At 40.5% G+C, this 27,450-nt stretch overlaps 1 protein-coding gene across 1 annotated transcript in view; it reads right to left on the bottom strand.

The window, feature by feature from the left end:
* Positions 1-293: 293 nt before the first annotated feature.
* LOC124798258 (small nuclear ribonucleoprotein-associated protein B) overlaps positions 294-27,450 on the bottom strand; it is a 36,927-nt gene continuing 9,770 nt past the window's right edge. Inside the window, exons 3-5 of the mRNA XM_047261578.1 lie at positions 7,965-8,237; positions 6,080-6,259; positions 294-533 (exon numbers count right to left, since the gene is read on the bottom strand). Of these exons, the coding sequence (XP_047117534.1) occupies positions 424-533; positions 6,080-6,259; positions 7,965-8,237 (563 nt within the window). The 3' untranslated portion in view covers positions 294-423. The remainder of the gene's footprint in view (positions 534-6,079; positions 6,260-7,964; positions 8,238-27,450) is intronic.

Below are 27,450 nucleotides of genomic sequence, written 5' to 3' on the forward strand. Positions count from 1 at the left end.
TGAGCAGAACAAACATTTCACAAATCTATAATGTTAGACACAACATTTCAGTTCTTCAAATTTCTTTAAGGTGGTGAGAAACTTGCAAGCCACGTTTGTGTATCTGCAGCTGTGATTACGGGAGAGTAGCTACAGCAGGCGCAGTAACATTTCAATCAGCAATTTTTTTACACTGTAGCACTCAAAACTTTTATTGCAGGTACAATTCTTTTCATTTTCATACAACATTTAGTATGAGATCATTGACCACATATTGTCAATATTTGTCCATCTATTAATACAACTGACACAAATTATCTTATTAAACTGCTTTATTTGCAAAAGTTACTGAGTATGAAGGATAAAAGAATGGCATGTATCAAGTTACAAATGTGAATGCGCTCACAAATCACAGTTTGTCTCAATTCTCTTAAGTAATGGACCTCAATAAGGTGGCCTTGGAGGACCTCCACGCATCATTCCTGGAGGTGGTCCTCTCATACCTGGAGGGCCCATTGGTCCACCTCTTCCCATCGCCATTCCAGGAGGCATTCCTACAAGAAAGAAAATTGAAGTGGAAGATAAATATCTCCTCAGCAGCCTCATATAAAAATTTCTCTGAAAATACATCCACATTTACTGATGCATTTTATTTATATGCAAGTCACATCAGACTGGAAATGCTCATGGCACGAGAAACCAGGCCATTCTAACTATGCCTTTATACTGGACAGCCTTCATACAATCATTATGGCAGGTTTCTAAAAATGATTTGTGCAGAGTTTTAAACATAATTAAGAAAGAAAATACAGAGGAAATGAAGTAAGACAAATTACCCCCACATGCAATCTACCAACAGTCTGTACATTTTGTCTCTCTTCCACATCTTCAAGAAAAAGGTGGAAGACATGTCTTTTGAAACCACATATTTTTCCATAATGTTCATGTAATCATTGTTAATAAAATTTTGCACTTACCGTACAAATTTTTCACCACTGTCTACATATTTCATCCCACAATCAAATGTTGTATGCTTACCCAATGAAAAAGGGCTGACTTATTGAAGCACAGTGCTGAACAAACGTTACCTCCAACAGTCAAAATGTAGAGAAAGTAGTGCAGTTTCTGTGAGCTGGGGCTTTGGAAAGACGCACACGCACACACACACCATTTTCTATGTGGAATTTCACAATATTTGTATCATTAGGGTGATTGTATGCAGTCTACAAAGCTTGATTGCTAGTTTTCCAGGCAATATATCGATATGAAGGGCTAGAATCTAAACTGGCCATGGAAAAAAAAGAAAGAGTCCTGAATTTCAAATCTGCTGGTAGCCATGACTATCTTGCTATATTTTTATTCAACAAAACTGGTCACGAACGCCTTAAAAGCAGCTCTAAAACCGGACTTTCTTAACAAAACTGCCTGTCTCACAACTGGCTATGCCCCATTTTTATTATTGGGGTTACAGAATTTTTTTTCTTTTTGACGACCCTCTAAGTCTTAACTGCAATATTTTAATATCTGAAGTAACACACAAACATATTATTCAGGTTTTTACACCAACATTCAGTCAAGCACCTTTTCCAACAAACATTTGTTTTTCAGTAACTACACTAACTTTGAAATTATGTTTCCTTCAAATTTTTCAAAGATGCCACCACATCTGAATCTGTACTTAATGTTACGTTTGTTTGCATGGCCATCTTCCACAGCAGCTGTTAAAATCTGTCACTATAGGTTATCCGCCTTGAGCTGACTGCTATTTTATTAAAAAGAATTACATCAGATGTGTTTCGCTTTAATTTACAAAGCATCTTCCATGGTTATTGGTGTTTGTTTACATATTCTGCACCTTCCCTCCTTGCTAGTAGTGGCTGGTGTTTAAAGGCTTTATTTCACATTTGCACTTGGCAGTTTTTGCCATTCTGCATTATTTCCTGCACTGCATTATTTGCACTTCACTTTCTTAAACTCTTCGTGTTAGGCTACATTTAAGAAAGTGAAGTGTAAATAATGCAGTGCAGGAAATACTGCAGAATGGCAAAAACTGCCAAGTAAAATGTGAAATGAAGCCTTTCGATGCCAACGGCTGCTATTAAGGAGGCAAGGAGCAGAATATGTAAAGAAACACCAATAACCACAGAGGATGCTTTATAAATAAAAGTGAAACATGTCTGGTGTAATACTTTTTAATTAAATTACAGTAAGCTCCAGATGGATAACCTATAGTAACAGATGTAACAAATGTTTATGCTACGGACACCAAAGAACCCAAATTTCTTCAATAATACTGAGCATGTTGTGTTCAAGAAAGAAACATGACTAATATATCTATTGCTCATTCATAGAGTACTTCTTGCACTATTAGAGTAAGAAGCAAACCCCATTATGCATTCGAGGATATATCCATCTGGAAGTAGTAGTGTAAGATAGAACCTAGGACAATAGCGATAAAAAACCCACTGAACACTGATTATAAAGAAAGTAAAGGTACAGGGCACAAACAGCAACAGAACTATCAGACAGAATCCAAGTTCTGGTAACGCCATGTAGGCGAACTATCAGTCAAACTAATTTTGAAGAGATCATGGTATGCAAATAAAGGCTCTAAACCCAAGTAGGAAAAAATGAGAAGATTTAGTGGGTGTTATGGCCAAATTAGGAAAAAATGAAAGAAGGCTATGTATTAAACACAAGGACAAATTAACAGCATAGAATCTAAACAGAAAAGGGAAAAGCATGAAAAAATAATGCAGAAAAGGAAAACTAACAAAGAAACTACAAATTAAAAGAGCCAAGTACATGAGGGAAAGTTCCTATGCCTATGGTTGTGAGAACCTTGATAAGTAGAATATAAGTCTCTTCATTCTTTTTCTTAATGTGGGAAACACACACTTAAGTAACAGCTGTTACTTTTCCAGTAACTATTCAATATGATATATTGGTTATTCCCATTTTAAATATATCAATATAACTTGCACATATGATACACGACATCACCTTACCACAGGTGTGTCCCCCCATTCCCATCATGACACATACTCTACCAGTGGCTCAATTCACCATCCATTACTGGCATATTTCTAAGACAAGTTTTAGACAGACAGAGCCCTCTGATATTATCAAGATTCTCAGGCTACAAGTGGTGTACCACAGCAAAATATTTATACACCACACCTTTTGGTATTACAGCTCTTAAGGGGATACGGAATCACCTATCCCCGCAATGTTAATATATGCCTATTATAGGGAACATTTTCTCACAAACTACTGGAGACAGAGAGGTAAAAATTTTACTGTATGTGCATTCATATGTTACAACAATACTGAAACAACAGTTTATTGTCAAAGTATTTTCTTACAGAGATATTGTACATTTATTTTTAAGTAAATTTTTTCCATCGCTTTTTACTAGACTATCACCCCTAAGTCTTTTGTAAATCAAGTAATTAAAAAATCGTTGTTTCAGTATGTAATAGGGACCTATGTCACTACGTCATAAAAATTTCAGACTTCTAGGTTGACCAGTACCTGAGATAATGTTCCTAGATGAAGTAAAAAGTAAACTTACGTGAAACGGAGAAAGAAGATTAAAACATTCCTGATCCGTAGCTAATACCCCCTTCACAGTCTTCATAATCATCTTCAAGTCTTCTTTTGGCACCCCTCTGCACCTGTCTTGCTTTTTTCACTAATGTCTTGATTATATTATCAGCATGCCTTAGTCTGTGCTGATCTAAAAAGAACATAGCACGTACCGTACGGGAACCAACACACATACCCAACTTTTGAAGGACCTGGCATTTAGTTATATTTCCAAGATTGAAGGTTGCCACAGCATCATACACACCAAAATGTAGTGTATTAATTCCGACAAACACTGTTTTTGGGAGACGATGCCATATCACACTATTCAAGCACTCGTTGGGGTTCTGCGTTTTTCCGTGAAGACATTTCATCAGAAGACTTCTGTCAGCCAGATCTCTGAAAATGGGCTTTATTTCTGCCATGATGGCTGATGGTAGACTGTGGTGGTGAATGTATTTCTCTCCTGTTGTTAGTCCCCTATTGTATTTACACCAGCTGTTTTCACCTTTGGGGCACAAACCATGTTGTGGATGCTCATCCGTGGATGCGGTGTGGAAATATAAAGCCCATATAGCTCTCCTCATTTCTTCAAGATTGCCTGTATTTTGCCTGATTGCAAGGCCATAGCAGTTCTGAATGTGGTCTATTATGGAATCAGTCAATCTTCCTCTGCCATCCAAGGTTTTCCCATCATCTAGTTTTTTCCCTTTCATAACTGATTTTAACCTTCTCAGCCTGGCACCCATTCTCTTCTGCACATGTCCTATACATTCAAGTTTGCTTATATTTACACTGTTCCCATATGGTTTGCTTTCCAAAACTTCTTTGAATGCTTTAGAGTCACCATCTCCCAGATATTTGACACAGCGAACATTATACCACTGTGAAGAGCGATGAAAAATTTTCTTCACCCCAGCAACCTCCATGCCACCACTACTACCATAATAATTAGCAATACAGTCATCACTGTGTTCATTTTTCAGCCTGCCTGTGCACCTACAGTATTTAGTCATTATTGCAACATCAATAACCTTGCCAGTATCAACACTAGTTGCTGTTACAACACCATTGTTGGAGGTGTGGCCCCTTTTCTGCCACGTGCCATCAAACGCCACTGTGAGGTCACGACTGCCGTCATTTTCTTCCACTGCTTCTTCCACAGCAACCTGCATTGACTTCTGTGCTACATCTTCAACTGCAGATCCTAGTACATAATTGTAAGCTTCAAACTTTGAAGGTGCACTTGGAAGATTTAGAACACCACATAGCATATCACCAGCTGCTTTGCCCTTACCAATTGCTCGCAATCCATAAACTAACCTAATATTTACACTATAAAGTTCAGTTTTCTTGTATCCATTATTTACAGTTACTGAAACCGAACTTGGAAACTTACAGCTGTATTTACAAACACTGCATATTAAATTAAACTGGGCAGCCAGGCCAACATGGGATTCTACTTTCAGAGAAACGTTTCCATGACATTTTTTGCAGCACAAACTGTTTTCAAGAGCTTCACACAATATATTCGTATCAATGAGTTCAAAAACTTCATTCCCTCTATCAAATAAATTATATTTCTCTTCCAAATCTCTTAGTTTTTTATGAGAAGCACTGTTTTCATTTGGTGTAAGTTCGTTCGGCAAATCAGTAATAAGTGGATTCACATTTTCCAACAGTGATGATGATGAACTGCTTTGCTTTGCTAATGAATCATTATTTCTTTTCTTTTGCCAGTTCACACGCTTTTTAAATACTTTTGCTTTAGCTCTAGGCATTTTCACTGCGAAAAATGAAGCACTAAATACGAAATAACTCAACAACAACTACTTTCTTATATCACACTGTTTACAAAACAGTCCCGCCACAAAGTCAAAGAGTAACTTGAGGAAACCAGAGAGAAACATTTTCGGGCAACTAGTGTATAAATAGTCGCTGGAAACCGGGATATTTGAATTCATGTCACTTTAAAGGTACTGCCAAGAAGTTCATGGTCAGCCACGAGAGACGTGTATAACTAAAGCGCAATACCCGATCTCACAAATATATAAAAATAAAATAGTTATAATTGTAGTAGAGCTATGTATGATACGTCATTTTAAAGAGGAAACATGGCAGAATATAATACGCCAATAAAAAAAAATTCGATTTTTTAACCCAAAATCCGATTCCGTATCCCCTTAAGAAGACTTTAGATGGATGTACTATTGTGTAAGAGCAGGAAAGCTTTCTCATTGTTCTTTAGTCATTATTTAACATAGGAGAGGCAGAATAACTCTTAACATTGCAACCCCCCCCCCCCCTCCTCCCCCAGGTAGACTGAGAATGCTGAAGCACAAACACCACCAACTAATACTTTCACTAAGAGAGGCAGGAGCTACTCATCTTCCACAAAATTCAGGTGTTTAACGAAGCATGATAATCTGAAGCTGTTTACTCACTAACTGCATTTTGAAAACCTAGTAGATTTCCGTAAACAGCACAAATTTCACTGTGACAAAAATCTTACCCATCATTCCTGGTGGTGGTCCCATCATGCCAGGTGGTGGACCACCAACAGGCATTCTTGGTGGTCCAGGCTGCTGAGGTCTCATCTGAGGAGGTGCAGAAACAGCAGGAGCACCTCTGCCAGCAGGAGTCATGACCTGCTGAGATGGGCCTCCCACTCCCCGTACTGGTCCTTGTAAGCCTAAAAAAAGTGGTAACATTAACATTTCTACTTTGTTGCTCTAACAGGAGAATTCACAACGATGAAATTAACACCTGGAACTACTGTCCACAATGGTGCTTCAACTCATGTGCAAGGACCAACAGAAATCTTTAGCAATGAAAGCACTAGTTTAATATTAATTATTGTTTTGATATTAATATTGTCACAAAAAGTTGGTGGGAGACTGAAAACCAATTTATAGTATTGGAGGATTCTGTGTTGTTTGACAATGTTAACTGACCATTGTGATAATACGAATAGTTCACATTCTATACCCACCTCAGATTAGTCAAGCAGGGAAAGAATGCACTAATGCCTCTTGCTACAGGGAGTAGATGTGCTTTGTCCAATGTTGTGTATTAAGTTTTAGATTCCTCGTGAGTTGGCAAACAATGTTGAAGCAAGAAACAGAGAATTTTCCTTTTTTGTGCATTGTTAGTGGTAGTGAACACTGCTGCTTTAATTTGAGACATTCTGTTTTGTAATGCAAGTAGTGTAAGTGATTCATTTCAGTTTTAATAGTTAATACTGAATGATGAGTACTTCATATGAGGATTAAAAACAGAAACCTTCAGATTCTGATGGTGTTAGGAAAAGGCAAGTACGAGGATAAATGATTACAGTCATGAAGAAATTAAAGAATTCAGTCACACAAACTTGGAGAAGACTGCAATTCTAATTTATAAACTTGGAGAAGACTGTAATTCTAACTTAAAGTTTTTTGAGGAACTAAGAGCTGAAAAAAAAATCAAATATTATAAGAAAATTTAATAATATGGAAGACTGGAATCAACAATCACTGCATTTGACAGGCCTCATTAGAGTACTTCTAGTTCATAGAAGGCAATCAAGGAAGAATGAAGATGAAGCTCAGTTTCAAGAGCGTTACTTCAACTAGAGTGGAAGATGATAAACAACAGTTCATAAATTTCTGAAATTTGACAAGTACCCCTGTACATAATGGATGTGTTAAGCATGAAAAACTACCAAGAAGTGATACATGCTCAACCAGGACAACATACTGTCCCGACAGTTGATGGTTGCTGAACGAAGGGATAGTGTGGTGCAAACCACTAGACACCAGTTATTTAATATTGGCTACTATTATGAAAGCACCTGAGATTCAATTCCACCCAATTTACACTGATCAAGGAGCCAAAGGATGGTATACTGCTAGTCAGAATTGGTTGCATAAATAGATTACATGCAAAACAGATGGCTGAAGATGTTTCACTTCTCATTTCACACAGAACTTATTAAAATAACTTATGGTTCCAATTTTCCACACGCTAAACAAATGAAACTGTGATCTTACGAACTAAATTCAAAATATGTGATATTTAATTTATTAATTGTGTTATATTTAATTTTCTTTGATACGATAAATCAAAACGGAAAAAATTACCAATTTTGTATGGCTTGGTGAATTATTCATGTATTACAACTCAAAGCTACATCTAACCCATTAACTTGATATTGGTTAGAACAAATTATTAGGTCTATCAAATACAATTATTGAATTTTACTATCATATTAATTTTCATGATGTTCCTTTTCAATGAATAGTAACACAAACTGTGCATCTTTCAATTACTCCACAGCATGACAAGCTTTAATTTGTAGTGGCATGAGATAAGTGTTCACTACAAATGTGAAAATGATGTTCACCAAAGTATAATCTTACCTGCAGGAACACCTGTGGCACCGGCAGGTACACCTCTACCAGCTGCTCTACCAACTCCAGGACCCGGTGCAGCTCCTGGTATAGGCACCCTGGGCAGTCCTTCCTCTGGTGGAGGAGGCCCTTCCACCGTTATCGACACTATATTCTCACCTCTTAATAGAACAAAGCCTAATACACGTTTTTCTTCCCGTTCACCTTGCTTTGTGTTCTTTGGTTTCACCTTACGAAATTCTTCACAATCTCCAAGTATGAGGTTCATATGTTTGTCAAAAGCTGCAAGGAAGAACAACACTTTATCTTCCCCAAAAACAAAAACAAAATAGGTGACATTTAACATTTAATAAAGCTACAAGTAAAAAGACTTTTCCGGCTCTTAGTGGGGGGGGGGGGGGGGGGGATTTACATGAACAGTTTCTAGGAATACAAGCCAATCTGGATAACATGAGTTGAGGCAAGAAAGAAGCTATGGCTGTCTCAAACAGGGACAAAGACAGATTGAAAGTTAACTCCCTAAGGTAACTCCCTTATACAATCTACGGGATGATAGTTGCAGCTGCCCAATGATGAGAAAACAGGTGATACATTTTGAGTAAAATAATCTGCAACCATTCGACATTCTCTGTAGTGAAGTCAGTTGATGAAAGTCTGCCTTGAATTTCGAAATTAATTGACTTACTGTGAATTCCTCAACATCAGCTGTATTACATACACACAAAAATAATGACACACAAAAATGTGCTGGATTGGGACTAACCCGGATTTCCTGCTGATCACTAGCTGTCATCTCCAATACTTCGACTATGAGTCCAGGTTGCCCAGAACGACCTGAACTTCCGCAAGTCACACTGTCTACATCCTTATACGAGGGTTGTTTTTTAAGTAAGGGCCGTTCGCGCGGACGCCGCAACAAGCCACCGCGCCACTTGCTGGCATCCTTCCCGTTCACACTGATGCAAGTTGCAGCTCTGTAGCTGACGTGTACGCATTGCTGTGCTACTTTATAATGTTTACGATTATTGAATCGCACGCCGCGTGTGAGATACGGTCAGTGATACGTTTTTTGACCGCGAGAAGCCTATCAGCAGCAGAAATTCATCGTCAGTTAACAGAAGTTTATGGCTTGAATGCAATGAGTGAAGGTAAAGTGTGTCAATGGCCGTCAAAATGTCCATGACGAACGCTCAGGCCGGCCCTCTGTGATCACTGCTGATTTGGTGGCTGCAGTGGAAACAAAGATTCGTGAGGACAGAAGATTCACAATTTGCACTCTTTCTTTGGAATTTCCACAAGTTTCAAGACCGGTTTTGTAGAAAATTGTGTCTGAAAACCTAAACTTTAAGAAACTGTGTTCTCGGTGGGCACCCAGACTCCTCACAGAGGACCACAAAGGGAAGAGATTTACCACTTCATTGGACTTTTTGATTCGTTACGAGGAAGAAGGGGATGACATGTTGAGTCAAATCGTCACTGGAGATGGAACATGGGTATCCCATATCACTCCCGAAAGCAAGTGACAATCGATGGAATGGTGACACACAACCTCACCCGTCAAGGTCAAAGCCAAACAGATGCTGTCAAAGCGCAAGATTATGGCAACTGTGTTCTGGGACCGGTGCGGTGCTTTGCTAGTGGACTTTATGCCACGAGGAATGACAATCAACTCAGACGCCTACTGTGCAACTCTAAAGAAGCTCCGCAGAGCAATTCAAAACAAAAGACGCGGCATGCTGACAAAAGGAGTTTTGCTCCTGCACGATAACGCTAGGCCTCACACCTCTCAAAAGACTCTGGATTTGATTGATTCTTTTGGTTGGGAAGTTTTGGACCATGCACCATCAAGCCCCGACCTTGCTCCTAGCGATTTTCACCTTTTCTGGTACCTGAAACACCATCTTGGCGGGCAGCGCTTCAATGACGATGAAGTGAAAGCGGCCGTGAACTCTTGGCTGTCGGAGCAGGCGGCCGAATTCTTTGAAGAGGGAATTAAAAACTTAGTTGTACAGTATGACAAGTGCTTAAATAAACAAGGCAACTATGTAGAAAAATAGGTAAAAGTGTGTAGAATCAGAAAACAAAAGTTTTTTTTACAAAAGTATTTGTATCTTTTTTAAAAAATAAAAATGGCCCTTACTTAAAAAACAACCCTCGTAGTATAGATACTTAACATTAATAGAATCAAACAATGGAAAATGCAGAATGGAATGTAACAATATAATGAAAAGGAAAGTTGCTACTCACCATAGAGTGGAGATGATGAGTTGCCAATAGGCACCACAAAAAGACTCTCACAATTAAAGCTTTCGGCCATTAAGGCCTTTGTCAACAACAACAACAACACACACACACACACACACACACACACACACACACACACACACACACACACACACACACACACACGTGTGTGTGTGTGTGTGTGTGTGTGTGTGTGTGTGTGAAGAAACCAGGAGTTGGCTCCATATTTGTAGCAGGAGAATCCCCGCTTCTGCAAGGAGACTGTCGACAGGACTAGTGCGAAAGGCACCGACAGCCAGATGCAGTCTGTAATGCTGAACAGTGTCAAGTAGTTTAAGAGTGGAAGGAGCCACTGAGCTGTACACTTGACACTCATCATCTAGTTTGGACAAAACCAGAGCATGATGAAGATGGAGGAGAGTAGCTTGATCTGCACTCCAATGTGTGCACGTCGGGAGGCAGAAAGCATTAAGCTTCTGCATGCAGGTTGTCTTTAGGTGGTGCATATGAGGCAGCCACATCAGCTTTTTATCAAAAATAAGGCCCAAGAAATGGGAATGTAGTACAACATCTAGGCGCTGGTTGCCGAAATAAAGTGGGAGCTACACCAGTAGCGAAAATCAGACATACAACGCTGGGGTAACCCAGAATCCCAACAGAAGTCACAAGCCCGTTGATGTCTCACAGACCCCTGTGGGAGACTGTTCTCCTGGATTCAAGGGGTGCTGAGTGAAGTTCCAACTCGAACACGGAAGAGCCAGTGGGATAAAAAGTCTCAAGATAAAAATCTGAAAGGGGTTGCAAAAGCCCCAGTCATGGAAGGCAACAAACAATGACGGCGCCAAGCTGTGTCATAAGCCTTATGTAGATCAAAGAACACTATGACAAGATGCCGGCAGTTAGTAAAAGCCAGTTGGGTTGCTGTTTCCAACCTGAGGAAATGGTCACTTGTAGAGCATCCTTCCCAGTAGCCACACTGATATGTGGGTAGAAGGCCTCGAGATTCAAGCACCCAACATAATCAGAAGCTGACCATTCTATCAAGCAGTTTACAAAGTATGTTCATCAGGCTAGTCCGGCGGTAGCTGTTGAGAGATGTAGGATTCTTCCCGGGCTTAAGGATGGGGATAACTATGCTGTCTCATCACTGCATGGGGAAGGCACCTGTGAGCCAAATGCATGTAAAGACCCTGAGGAGATGTTCCCTCTGGTTAATGTCTAAGTGTTGGATCTTGTGGTTGTGGATGGAATCTGGGCCTGGGGACCGTGTCATGTGAAGAGGTAAGAACCTGCAAGAATTCCCATTCAGTGAAGGGTTCATTATAGAATTTGGCTTGGTGGGGATTGAAACAGAGGGCTATTTTTAAATCGGCATTTCTAACAGAGAGAGGTAGCAGTATAGGAAGAGGACCTCTATGCTATCACAAAGTGTGTCGTGAGGTGTTCAGTGAGGACCAATGGATCAGTGTACAGAGCATCCTGTAAGACGAGACCCTGGACAGTCGATAGTCGCTGGCAGCCCAGTAGGCTATGATGCATGGATGACACCTCTGATGAAGAGAGAGACATCACCAGGGAGGAAACACAGCGCTCTTTTTTTTTACTCTGCTTACTAGAGTAACGAGCCTTAGCAAGGAGGTGCTTAAAAGTGATAAGCAAGGAGGTGCTTAAAAGTGATAAGGTTGGCCTCTGAAGGGTGAATAAGTCACTGCAGTGCTCATCGGCGGTCCTGGATAGTGACTGCTACGTCCTAGGTTCACCACGATACTGAATGATGACGAGGGGGACCTGTGCATGAGGATAGCAGTGCCAGTGGCATGAAGAAGAACAGCAGGGGCATCTTGCATGAATTCAATCCCAGAGAGGTGTTGAAGTGCACAGCAAACATATATAAAGGCCAACTGACTCTGCAAAGAGCCCAATGTGGGGGACTGTCGGCAGCAGGGAAACAATAGATTCATAGGGAAGCAGTCACTGTCACAAAAATAATTATGTGGTGAACAATCCAGGGAAGCCACAAGAGCAGGGGAGAAGATTATGAGATCGATTGCAGAAAAGGTGAGAGTGGCACTGAAGTGGGTAGGGGAACCATCGTTGAGGAAACTAAAATCAAAGTCTGTAGTAAGTTGGTCAATTAGAAGACCTCTAACCATCGAAGCGGCACTCCCCCATACGGGGTGGTGTGTATTGAAGTCCCTGAGAAGCTGGTACGGTGGCAGGAGTATTCCGGTAGGCAGATATTTCGAATGATGATTGCCGAGATTGTTCTCATTCATGCCACCATTGTTTCCAGGTTGGTATGAAGGGAGATCCAGTACCTATAGTGCATTTAAAATTAGTTGTGACTTTTGATGTTTGGCTCACCAGAGGAGACATGATGCCACTGCACAGGTAATACCAATGGCGAGTCGGCTCTCCATACCACGCCGCCCATTTCGGTTGGTAAAGCACCCCTGCTGCCATGCTGTGGATAAACAGTACCATGTGATGGCTCATATTACAGGCATGGATGTCCATTAACTCTTGTTGTAAAGTGATATTTTCTGGCATTGAAAGGTTCTGCAGTCATCAGGTATCGTGAGAAAGTGTTTCATGTTGGTGCAGCATTAATAATAAAAGGGAGGCATATCTCAACATGAGACTTGCAATAAAAGTGGTCAGCCGAGAATACGTTCACCGGCTGTAAAGATAACATTGTGTTGCAAAATATTCCTCTGAATTCGAGAACAGTAATTGACAATATGCAGTAGCACTCGGCTGTGATGAATAAAGCTCCTACAATGTACTGGAGGAAAGTGGCTATTTTTCTCTGGATACAAACGAATGTTCAATTGGATGAAGTTAAACCCAGCCTGTGTAACACAAAGGTAATGGAACTTGTGTTAGTGTACAAGCTAAAATCTCCATGCTACCAGGTCGCACAAATTGTTGATGCTGAAGAGTATAATTTAATCAGGCTTACAATGTACCATTCTCATTTAAATGTGACTGAGAATATATACAGGCCCAGCTGAAAAGTAGTGTTGCCAAAAACAGAAAGAAATTTACGCTCAGTGAGGGTGAAATGCTGACAAAAGAAGTCATTGCAAATTTACATCGCTGGACTGTGTCGAGTTTTGAGTATTATGTTACTTCTCTCTTGCTGCATTAACATGTGCTTCTTTTACCTGAACACAGCAGAGTCTACAGGTATACATCTCACTATCATTCAAACGCAGTTTAAACTGTGGCAGAATCCACAAGCAGCATATTTTTAAACTAGTAATTGAGGGCGAGACATATCAATAGTTATAAGCAAGTGCATTTTCAGTGCAAAAATAAATGTGCAGCTTCTTCACTTATGTTGTTGCAAAACCCACAGCAATTCCTGTTTCGCACGCTATTGATGGTCCTTAAAAATTACGGTATTTCATTTTTTAAAAATCAGTAGTTGCTTGAATATCATGATCGATATGGAAGTTTCACATATTAATCATGTCGGGAAAAAACTCTTCATTTTGCGTGCTATCATTTGCCAAAATCATATGTCGATATTTCAGACCGTTTATGAGACATGAGGGATTGATGAATATTTCATTCTGATCTTTTCACTGGTGACTGGTGATGGAGCCCTTTACATAAATACCATTTTTTTGACATTGGACTGAGATAGTGATACCCTTCGGGGTTTAAAGAATAATTTAATATGCTATTTAAATTTCAACATATGACCTAACACACACCAAACGCAAATTCATAGCAACCTCTGTTTTTCAGTGCAAAGTTTCAGAATTTCTTGCAGTAGTTTAGCTAATAATATCACAATCACTATGACCATTAACGAAATGGTAGGTAATTCATCCAGAAGCTAACGAATAAAGTTATAAGATGTGTGAGACTCAAGAGTTTATTACTAAATAGTTTCTTTAAAATCATTTGATAAAAGATTGCCGATCGGCCAGCTTGTGCGGCTGACAGGTAGAGCAGGCCTGTGTTATCAACACCTGCTGAGGCGTTCAACACACATTGGCAACTACACTTCCCTCCATGTGTTGCATACTGAACTGTCAGAAGTCACAACTAATTTTAACCGTGCTATACTGACATTGGTACGAACCAAAGTGCAGACCCCCTCCAGACACTATATCGAGGTCAGTAAGGTTATAATGGAATGCCCGATAAATACAAAACATGGGAGAGTGGTCATCAAGGAAGGGCGTTTCTTGAAGCAATAGGTGACTGTAAGATCTTTTGCAATTCCAGTGGATTACCATGTGGCTAGAGTCCAGGTTAGACATATAGAATCCGAGGGGAAGTCATGTCAGCGAGTCAGTGGTCATAACCAACAAGAATGGAGTGCCATCCATAAAACCTGGGTCTGGTTGGTTGGTTTAACACACACCGTCAGGTGGCTTGCGGAGTATGGATGTAGATGTAGATGTAGGGGGGAGACACCAAACTGCTAAGTCATTGGCCCCTCGTTCCGATTAAAATAATTCTACAAGGGCGGGAGTAAAATAATCGAGACATACAAAGCACAGTTGGAAGAAAGGAGAAAACCACAAGAATGACAAGGGCAACAAACACTAAAATAGACAATATTGAACAAGAAAACCACAGGGAGGGGCAAGAAACATGTAGAAGAGATCAAAACAAGAAAGCAGAATATAATGGCTGGCTGACCATGAGAATGAAAGCGAGAAGCCAGCCACTCCGCAACACATCAAAACCTCTACCCTAGAAGCACAAGGGCGGAGAACACAGAGGGACAAAGGACATGGGCTAAAGCTTAGATCAAGTGATAAAACCCATCCTCATGAATAAAACGTAAAAGTAAAGCTGCTGTTGAGGCACTGCCCCCCAACACTGAAGATAGGGTGTTGTGAAAGTTAAAAAGAGCCCCGCTGAGTGGCTAAAAGTGGGCAGTCCAGCAAGAGGTGGACGACTGTCGTTTGTGAACCCATCGACACTGGGGTGGGTCCTCCCGATGGAGGAGGGTACCAAGCATTAACCACGTATGGCCAATGCGGAGCCAGCAGAGAACAAGTGATTCCCTGCGAGAGGACTGTATGGAAGACAGCGGTGGGGTTAACAGAGTCCTTAGGGCCATGCTAAAGGTCCAGACGAAGCTTCGGCTGAGGTGTATGTCTCCTTACTGACACGCAGTTTGTTGTGCATACTGTTATGCCATTCAGTCTCCCAAAGCCGAAAAACTCTGTGGCGTAAGACAGAATGGACGACAGTTTCGGAGATGCCAATCTCAGAAGCGGTTCACGTGTAGCCTGCTTGGCCAGCCTGTCAGCCTGGGATTCCAATGTGTCCTGGCGTCCACACAAATACCACTGAATGACACGACCATTCCAGAACATAGATGTACTCCTGAACAGACACTACGAAAGGATGGGGAGGGTAGCACTGGACGATAGTTTGTAAGCTGCTCAAGTAGTCAGAACAGAGAAGAAATGACTCACCAGAACAGGAACGGATGTACTGAAGTGCATGAGATATGGCCACAAGCTTTGCAGTGAATACACTGCAGTCAACAGGTAAGGAAAGCAGTTCAATATGGCTTCTGTGGATATAGGCAAAGCCATCATTACCATCAGCCATTGCCCCGCCGCTGTAAACAACTTCAGAGCCCCGGAACACGTCAAGAATCAAGAGGAAATGACAACGGAGAGTGGCAGGCGGGGTTAACAGAGTCCTTAGGACCATGAGAAAGTTCCAGACGAAGCTTCGGCAGAGGTGTACGTCAATGGACCTCAAGTAGAGATGGTAAAGGGAAGGACCCCAGTTCGGAGAGAAGGGACCACAAGCAAACCGCAATCATGAGCCCTGACCTGGGCTGTCGACGTGGGAGATGAACTGCCGCAGGTGAGAAAAGAAGATGGTAATTTGGAGGCCCACGAGAACTACGAATGTGTGCAACATAACTGGCGAGCAGTTGAGCACGTCGGGTCCGCAAGGGAGGGGCTCTGGCCTCCACCAGGGCACTGATCACCGGACTCATTTTAGAAGCTCCTGTTGCAAGGTGAACACCACAGTAGTGCACTGGGTCGAGTAAACGCAAAGCTGAGGGGGGCGACAACCCGTAAACCCGATTCCCATACTCAAGGCGAAATCGAATAAGGGTTCTGTAGAGCTGCAGTGGCGTAGAGTGATCTGCACCCCAGTTGGTGTTGCTCAGGCAGCAGACAGCATTGAGGTGCTGCCAGCACTCCCGCTTAAGCTGACGAAGGTGAGATAGCGAAGTCAATCGGGTGTCGAAAACCAGTCCCGGCTTACTGAGAATGTTGGTGAGGTTGATGGGCCGATAGCTATACACATCATGCAGATTTTTACCGGGTTTTAGCATCGGAACGATGGCGCTCTCCCATCATTGGGATGGAAAGACACCATCACACCAGATCCAGTTGAAGATGACGAGGAGATATCGGTTTTAGACAGACGAGATATGTTTAATCATCTGACTGTGGATCCGATCCGGCCCAGGAGATGTGTCGGGGCAATGTACAAGGGCGCTGAGCAGCTCCCACTCTGTAAATGCGGCATTATAGGTTTCACCGTGGCATGTCGTGAACATGAGGACTTTCCTTTCCATCCACCATTTGAGGATGTGAAAGGTTGGGGCAGTTCTCTGACGTAGAGGCTTGAGCATAGTGCTCAGCAGCATGCTTGGCAATCGCATTTGTGTCAGTAGTGAGCACGCCACTGATGTTAATGCCAGGGCCACCTGTTGGGGTCTGGTAGCCAAAAAGACGTCAGATGTTCGTCCAGACTTGGGAAAGAGACGTATGGCACCCAATGGTCAACACATACCTCTGACAACACAACCGTTTTCATTGTTTTATAAACATGCGAACGCAGGCACGGAGCCGCTTAAAGGCTATTAGGTGCTCTATGGAAGGCTGCCACTTACGTCACTGTAGAGCTCGTTGATGCTCTGTAATTGAATCAGCAACTTCCAGCGACCACCAAGGGACCATCTTTCACAGGGAGCACCCCAGAAAACGAGGGCTTGTTTCCCGCTGCAGAATTTATCGTTGTAGTGACCTGCTCAATCAAAACATCGATGGTAGCACGTGAGGGAGATTCAACGGTGACAGCAGAGGTGAAGGCTACCCAGTCTGCCTTGTTAGAAGCCCATTTGGGTAGGTGTCCACGGACATGACAGCGGGGGAGTAACAGGAAGTTGGGGAAATGGTCACTACCACACAGGTCATCATGTGCTCTTCAGTGGATAGATGGGAGAAGTCCTGGGCTGCAAACTGATAAATCAATGGCCGAGTAACTACCATGCGCCACACTGAAATGTGTAGCGGCCCCAGTATTCAAGAGGCAGAGGTCGAGTTCGGACAGTAGATTTTCGAAATCTCTGCCACGGCCAGTATGCATAGGCGATAAAATCTCCCAAAGTAGGAAAGGTTTAGGGAGTTTATCAATCAGTGAAGCCAATACGTTCAGGGGTACTGCACCACCTGGAGGGAGATATACGTTGCATGCAGTAATTTCATGCGTCTTCCATATACTGACAGTCACAGCTTCAAGAAGAGTTTGAAGGGGCACAAGTTCACTACACACAGAGTTCAGGACATAAATGCAATCTCCACCAGACACACTATTATATTCGCTATGGTTCTTGTAATATCCCCTGTAGCTGCAAATGGCAGGGGTCCACATTGTCAGGAACCAGGTTTCCTGGAAGGCAATGCAGAAAGCAAGTGTAAAGCTGAACAGTTGCCGTAACTCAGCCACATGGTTGAAAAAACCACCGCAATTCCAATGGAGGATGATGTGATCGTGAGACTGGGAAGGCATGTAACACTCAATGAGGCAGTCTATGCCTCAGGATCACCTGCTGCCACAGACTTATTTCCTGAACAGGCTATATCCATTGTCTGATGGTTTGACGAGATCTAGGTCCTCAGCGGACGCCAGAATTCTCATTTTATGTTCAGACACAGAGGTAGGCAGCAGTGGTGTGGGTGCCACCACAATTGCCTTGGTCTTAGGGGGTCTTCTGTCTGGATATCTCTCATGCACCACCCAGCTGCAGAGAAGGCCACCTGGCAGTATGGCCATTGCCACGAGTCCTGAGGCCCCAGGGTGACAGGCATCTACTCCTTGAAATACGTGTGGAGTTAATAGCGCAGGCATCAGCACAGTGATCCCTGTATTATCAAGGAGCTACAACCAACAGGGTACATGGTGGCTCCACTACAACGGATTGGCTACCGTGCTGGATATCAGGTGCAAATGAAGTCCATTATTGTCGACAGCGCAGAAAGCGATACTGCACAGAGGATGAAGGAAAATGCACCTAGGAGGGTGATCTCACCTAACAACTGGAGAATGAGCCGCAGTGCAGGTCCACGTTGACGGAGATGCAAGAGGTCTCAGTGCATGATGGACACTATGCACCATGTGAAGCGCCCTTCCCCAACTGACTCGCTCTTTGGGAAAATTTTGCAAAATGGAGGTCAAACCCTACAGGGGACCATCATGTACAGGCCAAAATGTGTGAGACTTATTTTAGTCGCCTCTTACAACAGGCAGGAATACCTCAGGCCCATTCTAATCCCCGGACCCGCAGGGGGAAAGTGACTCCGATTTGGAATGAGGAGGAGGGGACGTTGCCTTCTCGTCCTTTTAACTTGTGCAGCCACTTCTTCACCCTAGGGAGGGAGGGAGGGAGGGAGGGAGGGAGGGAGGGAGGGAGGAGGCATTATCAATAACGGAATAAGGAGCGGCAATGTCGGGATTGAACAGTGAGCGAGCAGCATTGGGGGACCATCGAGTATAGGTTACCTGAGGTTTGTAGGTTTCATATTTCAAAAACACCAGAGGGAGGCGTTACAAGGGGGGGGGGGGGGAGGGGAGATTGGAGCTGCAGGGGGTAGGAAAGGGAAGAGGCAGGATAGGGGTAAGGAAGAGGAGGGGGAGGAGAGAAAGACATAACTGAGGCAAAGGTAGAGGAGAGATGCACAGGGTGAAGCCTGTCAAAATTCTTGTGGACTTCAAAGCACCTGAGACAGTCAAGAATCTTTATTTCCTGAATTCTTTTTTCCTTTGTATATATTGGACACTGGTGAGACAGAGAATGAGACCAGTTTACATAGTTAGTGGTATGGTGCAAGGGCTGCCCACTTTGAGAGGGTGGCCGGCCACCACAAATTGGAGTGGCACTGCATCGCAAAGGCATGTGGCCGAACTTGACGGAATGGAAGCAAAACATGCAGGTGGGCAGGGTACTCTCTCAAATGCCAGAACAAAAGCAACAGTGTCTACATGATGGTCTTTAGGGCCTCTCTGGGCACACTAGAGGAAATCAACACATCATTCCAGATTAGTCCTAAGTTCATCATCCGACTGGAGGAGAAGGTCCCTATGGAAAATTATATTCTGTGTCGTACTGAGGGACTTGTGAGGAGAGATTTCACTGTGATGTATCCTAAATGGTTGGAAAGAAGGCTAACTGACTGGCTGAAATTGTCTTTACAAGGAGGGAGCCAGATATCTTCCTGGTTAAGGACTCAACTTCAAACTTGTCATCAACGTGTTCCACAAAGAAAAGGGGTTTCGTGGCGGCAAGAGTCACCCTGTCAGTCCTGGTACAGACGAGGAACCGCGTAAGTCAACAATAACCAAGGGCTCATCAACTGCCAAGGTTTGCTTTTTGTCTTTGTCTTTCATAAATTTACCTTGAGCTTTGGCAATAGCATGACACGTTTTCAGATCATCATGGTTTGCTACCAACACTTTCTCATAGTTTTGTGATAGTCACCATTTCCATTCTTTCTTGTCACACACTGTTTGTATTCTATATTTTCAGCATCAAACTGTCGTCTTCAGATTCTACAAACAAGCCTGAATAACCTTGCCCCTGTCATCTTCAGATTCTACAAACAAGTTCGAATAACCTTGGCATTTTCCAAGATCGCTGAACTGTCAATATTTGATACCGGTAACTTCCGTAACTTCAAAGGGTCTTTACAGACATGCCAAAACTCACAGAGGAAAAGGAACTTGAGAAAGGGTAATTCGATTACACAATAAGCACTGATGGACTAATTATCTGTAGGTGGAAAGATAAGAGGGCAATGAATATGATTTCTACATATCACACACCATGAAATGTGTCCATAGTAAGCTGTAGGATGAAAGACGGAACAATAACCAATATTACTTGCCCTCACATGTTGAAAGATTGCAATTCCAGTATGAGCTATGTGGATAATTTTGATTGACTGAAGTCAAAAAGATTATGCTACAGGAACAAAGAGCAAGAAATGGTGGATGATACTGTACTTTCACTTTTAGACTACTGTGTAAAAAATATGTTCACTGTGCACAAGGAGAATGAAATGTAGCAGTTCTCAAATTCGGACTTTCATCCAGAAGGTGTGCAGTCTGCAGCCCACGAAAACCTCTAGTGCAAACAGTGTGGATGCATTTAGCATGCTACGTACGGTTGTGCCTGCGAGTTGGCAAGAACTGTTTCACAAGAAATACCAAGAAAATTAAAAGGAAGTTAAACCAAAGTTGAATCACCAACTATTGAAATTTTATACCCTAATGGGGCAATGGTTAGCTGCAGTCGTCACATTTAATGTTAATATTTTGTTGTTGTTTACGTGAATTTTTACAAATCTATTGGTGTCAATCCATATGAAGTGGTCCAGTGATGGTTGCTTGACCATTTTTAAATATTTTAATTTTTTTATACATGATTGAGAAGTTCAAACAGTTTTTTTTAAATAATTTATCTAGCACCTTTACTGGATGGTGGCCATTTTTATTTTTCGGCCTGGAGACATTTGAATATCCCTGCACTGGGTTAAGTTAAAACATTGCAATTGACATTATTGTTTTCAGAGAAGCGTCCTCTACAACATTGCCTATTACACAAAATACCCTAAATTCAAAAATAACTAGTGAAAATGACCTCTAAAGTTGGGTATCCAAATTTTCAGAAGTCCACTTTTTAGGCTCAAAAATAACAAACAAGGAGTGATTTATGAGTGTGTATTTTTTTCCTCTAGTTAGATATCATACACTTCTAATCTCATGTACAGCAAGAACACGTAACAGATGTTTCCTTAATTTTTTATGAATTTTTGAAATTTGAAAATTTTCTTTTTTTGTTAAGTTTCAGGGGGGAACTGAACATAAAAATATGTTTTTTGCACAGTTTGTACACCTATATGATAGCAATGCACTGTAAAAATTTCAACATTGATACCTGACCGTGAACAAAGATATGAATTTTTGAAAATGACGAAATAATTCACATTACTCTACAACTGATCTTATGGCTGTTGCCTATTTAAATGGCTTATTGTTTCATTGTAATAAAATTTAATTGTAACATATATTTAGTTAACACAATCACCTAATGTTCATTTAGTTTATTTATTTTAAATAATGCAATATTAAACAACAGGAGCTTTCGCTTTTGTTCTTAGGTAATAAAAATGCCCATTTACGTTTAGGTTTATTGCCAATAAAGAAGTACATTATTGCTAGGTGAGGCATTGTTGTAGTCAGTCTGTTCTGAAACCTCTGTCAGAGTGGATGTACATACTTTATCGAGAGTGTAGGATGTGTTATGTGCTTTGTTCTGTGTGTAATTTGTAATTAATTTTGAGAGATTAACTGGAATGCAATAACATGGATGAACAGAGCTCTGTTGGAGATATAGCAAGTGAAGTGTGTCACAAAACAGTTTATGGTTCAGTTTCAAAAAACTTGAAAAATGTCAATTAGTTTGATGAAGTTAGACAAAAAAGGTTTGGGGGAAATAAAACTTAAACATTTGTCCTTGTTATGTGAAACAGCTTCCCAAGTGAAACGTAATGTCATTCCAGGAAATTCCCTGTACCCAAATTGTTACTCAAAAATATCTGTTGTGAATCGGGAACCAGAATCATGTAACCTTGTTAATGACATTTCTATTTGTAATGTGGAAGTTATTAACATATTGGATTTTACTTGTTCTAAGCTGGGGATATCTCCTGCTTCGAAAATAATAAAATTAAGTAGCAGGAAAAGAAAAGCAACTATTGAAAACAAGGTACAACAAATTTCAGACAAAATTAGAAGAGACTTGGAATCTTGCTTTAACAATACAGATACCAACATAATTTCTAAAGAAGAAGAAAACCTACCACCAGCATCATCTGACACTGAATATTTGAGCTTAATAGAGAAATTAAAAATTAAATGTTCAGTGACATCTAAATAGGAAAAAGTTAAAATTTTAAGTTTGCTCCCTTACTCATGGTCAGGAGAAAAATAGCTCATGAATTCTAAGGTTTCTCATCGTTTGGTTAAACTAAACTGAAAATTAGTGAAAGAGCAAGGCATTCTTCCAGTTTTAGGAAAGAAGAAAGGAATAGGTATAAGTGAAGAAACAAAAAGATCCAGCAGTTTTTTGAAGATGATAACAGTAGAATGTGCCCAGGTTGCAAAGACAGCTAAAGAGTTGTTATAAATGGAGTTAAAGTAACAAAGCAGAAACGACTAGCGCTGTCAAATTTAAATGAACTTTATGTAGCTTTCAAAAATTCTCATCCTGAATGCAAAATTGGAAGGTCAAAATTTTGTGACCTCCACCATAACTGGTGTATTTTGGCTGGATCCTCAGGGACACACCCCATATGTGTTTGTTTATACCATCAAAATGTCAAACTGATGATTGCAGGTGCATAACTCGGTGATCTTAACTACGATGAGTTACTAGATTTAATGGTCTGTGACAACAGTTAAAGACAACAGTTATGACTGCATGATGCGTTTGTGTAATAAATGCTCTGGTAAGGAAACCATTACTGAATTGTTTCATGTATATGATGAGGAAATGCAAGACCTTCAAACAGTGAGCCACAACTGACAGGGCAGAAATGATAACAGTGGTTAAATCTCAAGGAGAGTACTTGGAATCTTTAACTGATAACTTACAGAAACACAAAAGTCACCACTATGTTTCTAAAACCCAGAGTAAGTTTTTGAAGAACAAAAATATACTACTTCATGAAACTGAATGCAAAGTCCTATCTGACTCTGCAGAAAATGTTACATTTGTGATTTAGGATGCAATACAAGGGTGCCACTGGGTCAATGGCCAGGCGACAGTGCACCCACTTACTCTCTGCTTTAAAAACGAGAAAGATGAAGTTTACAGTTCTTCGATTTGCATTCTAAGTGACTACGTGGAGCACAACACTTTGGCTGTACATCTGTTTCAAAAGTATGTAATAAATTACATAAAAGAAAATTTTCCCAAGTTTGAGAAGCTGACATACTTTTCAGATGGAAGTGATGGCCAGTATAAGAACAAAAAGAATTTTTCAAATCTGTGCAATCACAAAGTAGACTTTGGGTTGGAGGCTGGATGGTATTCCCCCCCCATCTTGCCATGGTAAAAATGTATGTGATGGAGTAGGAGGTACAACAAAACTTGAAGTAAAGCCAGCCTATAAACACCAAAAACAGCAAATTCTCACAGTACGTGACATGTATGTCTTTTGCAAGGAGCAAAAAAAGGAACAAGGCATTTTCACAAATTCCTTGGCATTGCAGAAAACTTAGTTTGATGCTATGTAACATCAGAAACCGAAATTTATGAGGATCATTGTGCCAGTAAAATTACATCTCTGTTTTTAACATTGAATGACATAGTGGCATGTGTGTATGATGAACAGTGGTGCCTTGCAGAGGCTGAAAGAATAAGTTTGGAAAACAATGATTTTTTTGGGCATTTTTACCACCCTGCTGGACCAAGACCATCAGTCAAGAAATCTACTAGTGACAAAGTTTGGATACCAATGAAGAATTTTTTAAGGAAACTCTTATTCTATATCACAGAAGCCGCCTGAAGAAAGAAGTGTTCTTAACATTCGCCACCAGGTTTAGGAAGTTAACATCTCAAAGGACGTTAATTGAAAATATTTAAAGTATGTCAAAATAATATAAATGTTAATTTCAATGATGTTTCCACTTTTTGTGTATAATTCACTGCCTTACTTCAATAATAATTGATTATATCCTGCCAATATCACACATGAATAGGCAACAGCCATAAGATCAGTTGTAGAGTAATGTGAATTATCTCCTCATTTTCAAAAATTCGTTATCTTTGTTCACAGTGAGATACCAATGTTGAAATTTACACAGTACGTTGCTATCATATAGGTGTACAAACTGTGCAAAAAACGTATTTTTATATTCAGTCCCACTTCAGATAACCAACCCCAAACTTTACAAAAAATGAAAATTTTCAAATTTCAAAAATTCATAAAAATTAAGGAAACATTTTTAAGTGTTCTTGCTCTGTATCAGAATAGTAGTGTATGATATCTAACTACAGGAAGAAATAGACTGTCATAAATCACTCCCTGCTGTTTGTTATTTTTGGGCCTAAAAAGTGGGTTTTTGAAAATTTGGATACCAAACTTTGGAGGTCATTTTTGAATTTAGGGTATTTTGTGTAATAAACAATGTTGTAGAGGACACTTTTCTAAAAACAATCATGCCAATTGCAATGTTGTAACTTAACCTAGTGCAGAGATAGTAATATTTTTGCGAACATCTCTAAACTGAAACATCATTGCACGCTTACAAACTAAAATGGCCGCCATTCAGTAAAGGTGAAGGGTAAAATTTTTTAAAAACTGTTTTGAACTTCTCAATTATAGGGTAATTACATATAAAAAATTAAAATGGTCAAGAAACCAACTTAATTTTTATTGGACCACTTCATTTGGATTGAGCCATTGTATGAAACATATTACCAGTAAGGTTTGAAATATGTAAATTATTGTTCATGCCCTCTGGGATAAATTTTTTGTGGTGTTTACCTCCCTTAGCAGAGTTAAGGAATACATACAGCTACGCGATAATGGTTTCAATTTGTAGGCCAGAGTGTGCTGAACTAAATGCTTTTTGTTTGAAAGGCCTAGTGCAACCTATCACTGAATAATAAAAACACAGATGCTTGCGAATGCAAAAAATACTTGCAGACTGAAGCAAAAATGCCCACAATTTCTAAATGATACAAAATAAATGTTTTAAAAAATATTTTTGAGTCAACTCCACATTAGGGAATTCACCCAGTAAATATCAAATTTTTCCGAGATGGTCAAGCCACCAGTTACTACTTTTCTTGACTACGACCCATTCTTCCTAGTTCTCACATGCATTTCATCATGTTCTACGTCTCTGAACTGCTTCCAACCCTTCCTCAAAACTTGTTGACCTGCTCCTCTTTCGACTGATTCCTTCACAGCTTTTGTTTTCTCCCCCCCCCCCCCCCCCCCTTTCCTTTCAGGCTGCTCCTCCAACTTCTCTCTTTCTTTAAATTCATGACACACACACTTTTCACTAATCATAAGAATGGGTGTGTATTCTTTCTCTCTATCTCTGCCTCCTTGCTTGGGTTCTTGCCATATCATACCATTTTCAGAAAATGTTGCTAGTGAATTTGGTGGTACCAATCGAATATTCATTAAAGACTGGATATTCTTTTAAGTACCTTAATTCTCTGAAGTGTGCAGAAAAAAAGCATCAATTTGCTTTTCGACATACACAAGAGACATTTGATAGATCTCTGCAGTTGGGGCTAGTGTAATACCAACAACTATCCACAATCTCTGCATTAAATGGAAACGGATCACTTACACAGAAACCAGTACACATATTTCCCACCTCTTTGGGTTCTGAAACAGTTTGTGAAAACAGTAGGTACATCAGATTTTGAAATTTTAGTGCTCTTATTGTCATGAACATTTCTGAACACACTTCTTCCACGTTTTCTTGATTGCTCCAAAGACTGCTACATCTAGTGGTTTCAAGATTTGTAGAAAGGGGATAAAGAGCAGCTAGCATGCTCTTGTTTTCGTGACAATATCTGCTCAAATTAAGTGTCAAATGAGAGCTGTCTTTACCTAAAAATATTATAATAGGTCAAGGATTTTTTTTTTTTCAAGAATGGACAAATATATTTGTTATGTACTGAAAGAAACTTTCATCTGATATTCATCCATTTTCTGTTTCTCCAAAGTGTCAATTTGAAGGACTATTTTCATTAATGCTGCTGGAATTCTTTTGTACTTTACAGTTATTTCCTACAGGACGTGCAAATATTCCACCAGCATTCACAGCAAACATATTACATTATCATTATCAGAGTTAGAAAACTTAATCAAATTTTACAGCCATGAGGACCTGTGAGTATCAAAGTAAAAAAAGGTTTCATTCACACCAAAAACTGTCAGGACCATTTAACACATCGTTAAGAGTTTCAGCTACTTTCTGTGTATCAGAAGCTTTTGTCCTATTAACAAATTCAGCATGTTTTGAGGAAAACTCTGTCTCTTAAGAAATTAATAATATTTTTTCCAGATAGATTGTTTGCAAATGCAGTCTTACAACTTGTCAAATCTGTCCTAGCACTAAGTTTCTGCACATACATAGAGATTTTCCTCGTTTGTTGTTGTTGTTGTGGTCTTCAGTCCTGAGACTGGTTTGATGCAGCTCTCCATGCTACTCTATCCTGTGCAAGCTTTTTCATCTCCCAGTACCTACTGTAACCTACATCCTTCTGAATCTGCTTAGTGTATTCATCTCTTGGTCTCCCTCTACGATTTTTACCCTCCACGCTGCCCTCCAATACTAAATTGGTGATCCCTTGATGCCTCAGAACATGTCCTACCAACCGATCCCTTCTTCTGGTCAAGTTGTGCCACAAACTTCTCTTCTCCCCAATCCTATTCAATACTTCCTCATTAGTTATGTGATCTACCCATCTAATCTTCAGCATTCTTCTGTAGCACCACATTTCGAAAGCTTCTATTCTCTTCTTGTCCAAACTATTTATCATCCATGTTTCACTTCCATACATGGCTACACTCCATACGAATACTTTCAGAAATGACTTCCTGACACTTAAATCTATACTGGATGTTAACAAATTTCTCTTCTTCAGAAACGCTTTCCTTGCCATTGCCAGCCTACATTTTATATCCTCTCTACTTCGACCATCATCAGTTATTTTGCTCCCCAAATAGCAAAACTCCTTTACTACTTTAAGTGCCTCATTTCCTAATCTAATTCCCTCAGCATCACCCGACTTAATTAGACTACATTCCATTATCCTTGTTTTGCTTTTGTTGATGTTCATCTTATATCCTCCTTTCAAGACACTGTCCATTCCTTTCAACTGCTCTTCCAAGTCCTTTGCTGTCTCTGACAGAATTACAATGTCATCGGCGAA

The sequence above is a fragment of the Schistocerca piceifrons genome, chromosome 5 (assembly GCF_021461385.2).
Source record: "Schistocerca piceifrons isolate TAMUIC-IGC-003096 chromosome 5, iqSchPice1.1, whole genome shotgun sequence".
NCBI classification, from domain to species: Eukaryota; Metazoa; Arthropoda; class Insecta; order Orthoptera; family Acrididae; genus Schistocerca; species Schistocerca piceifrons.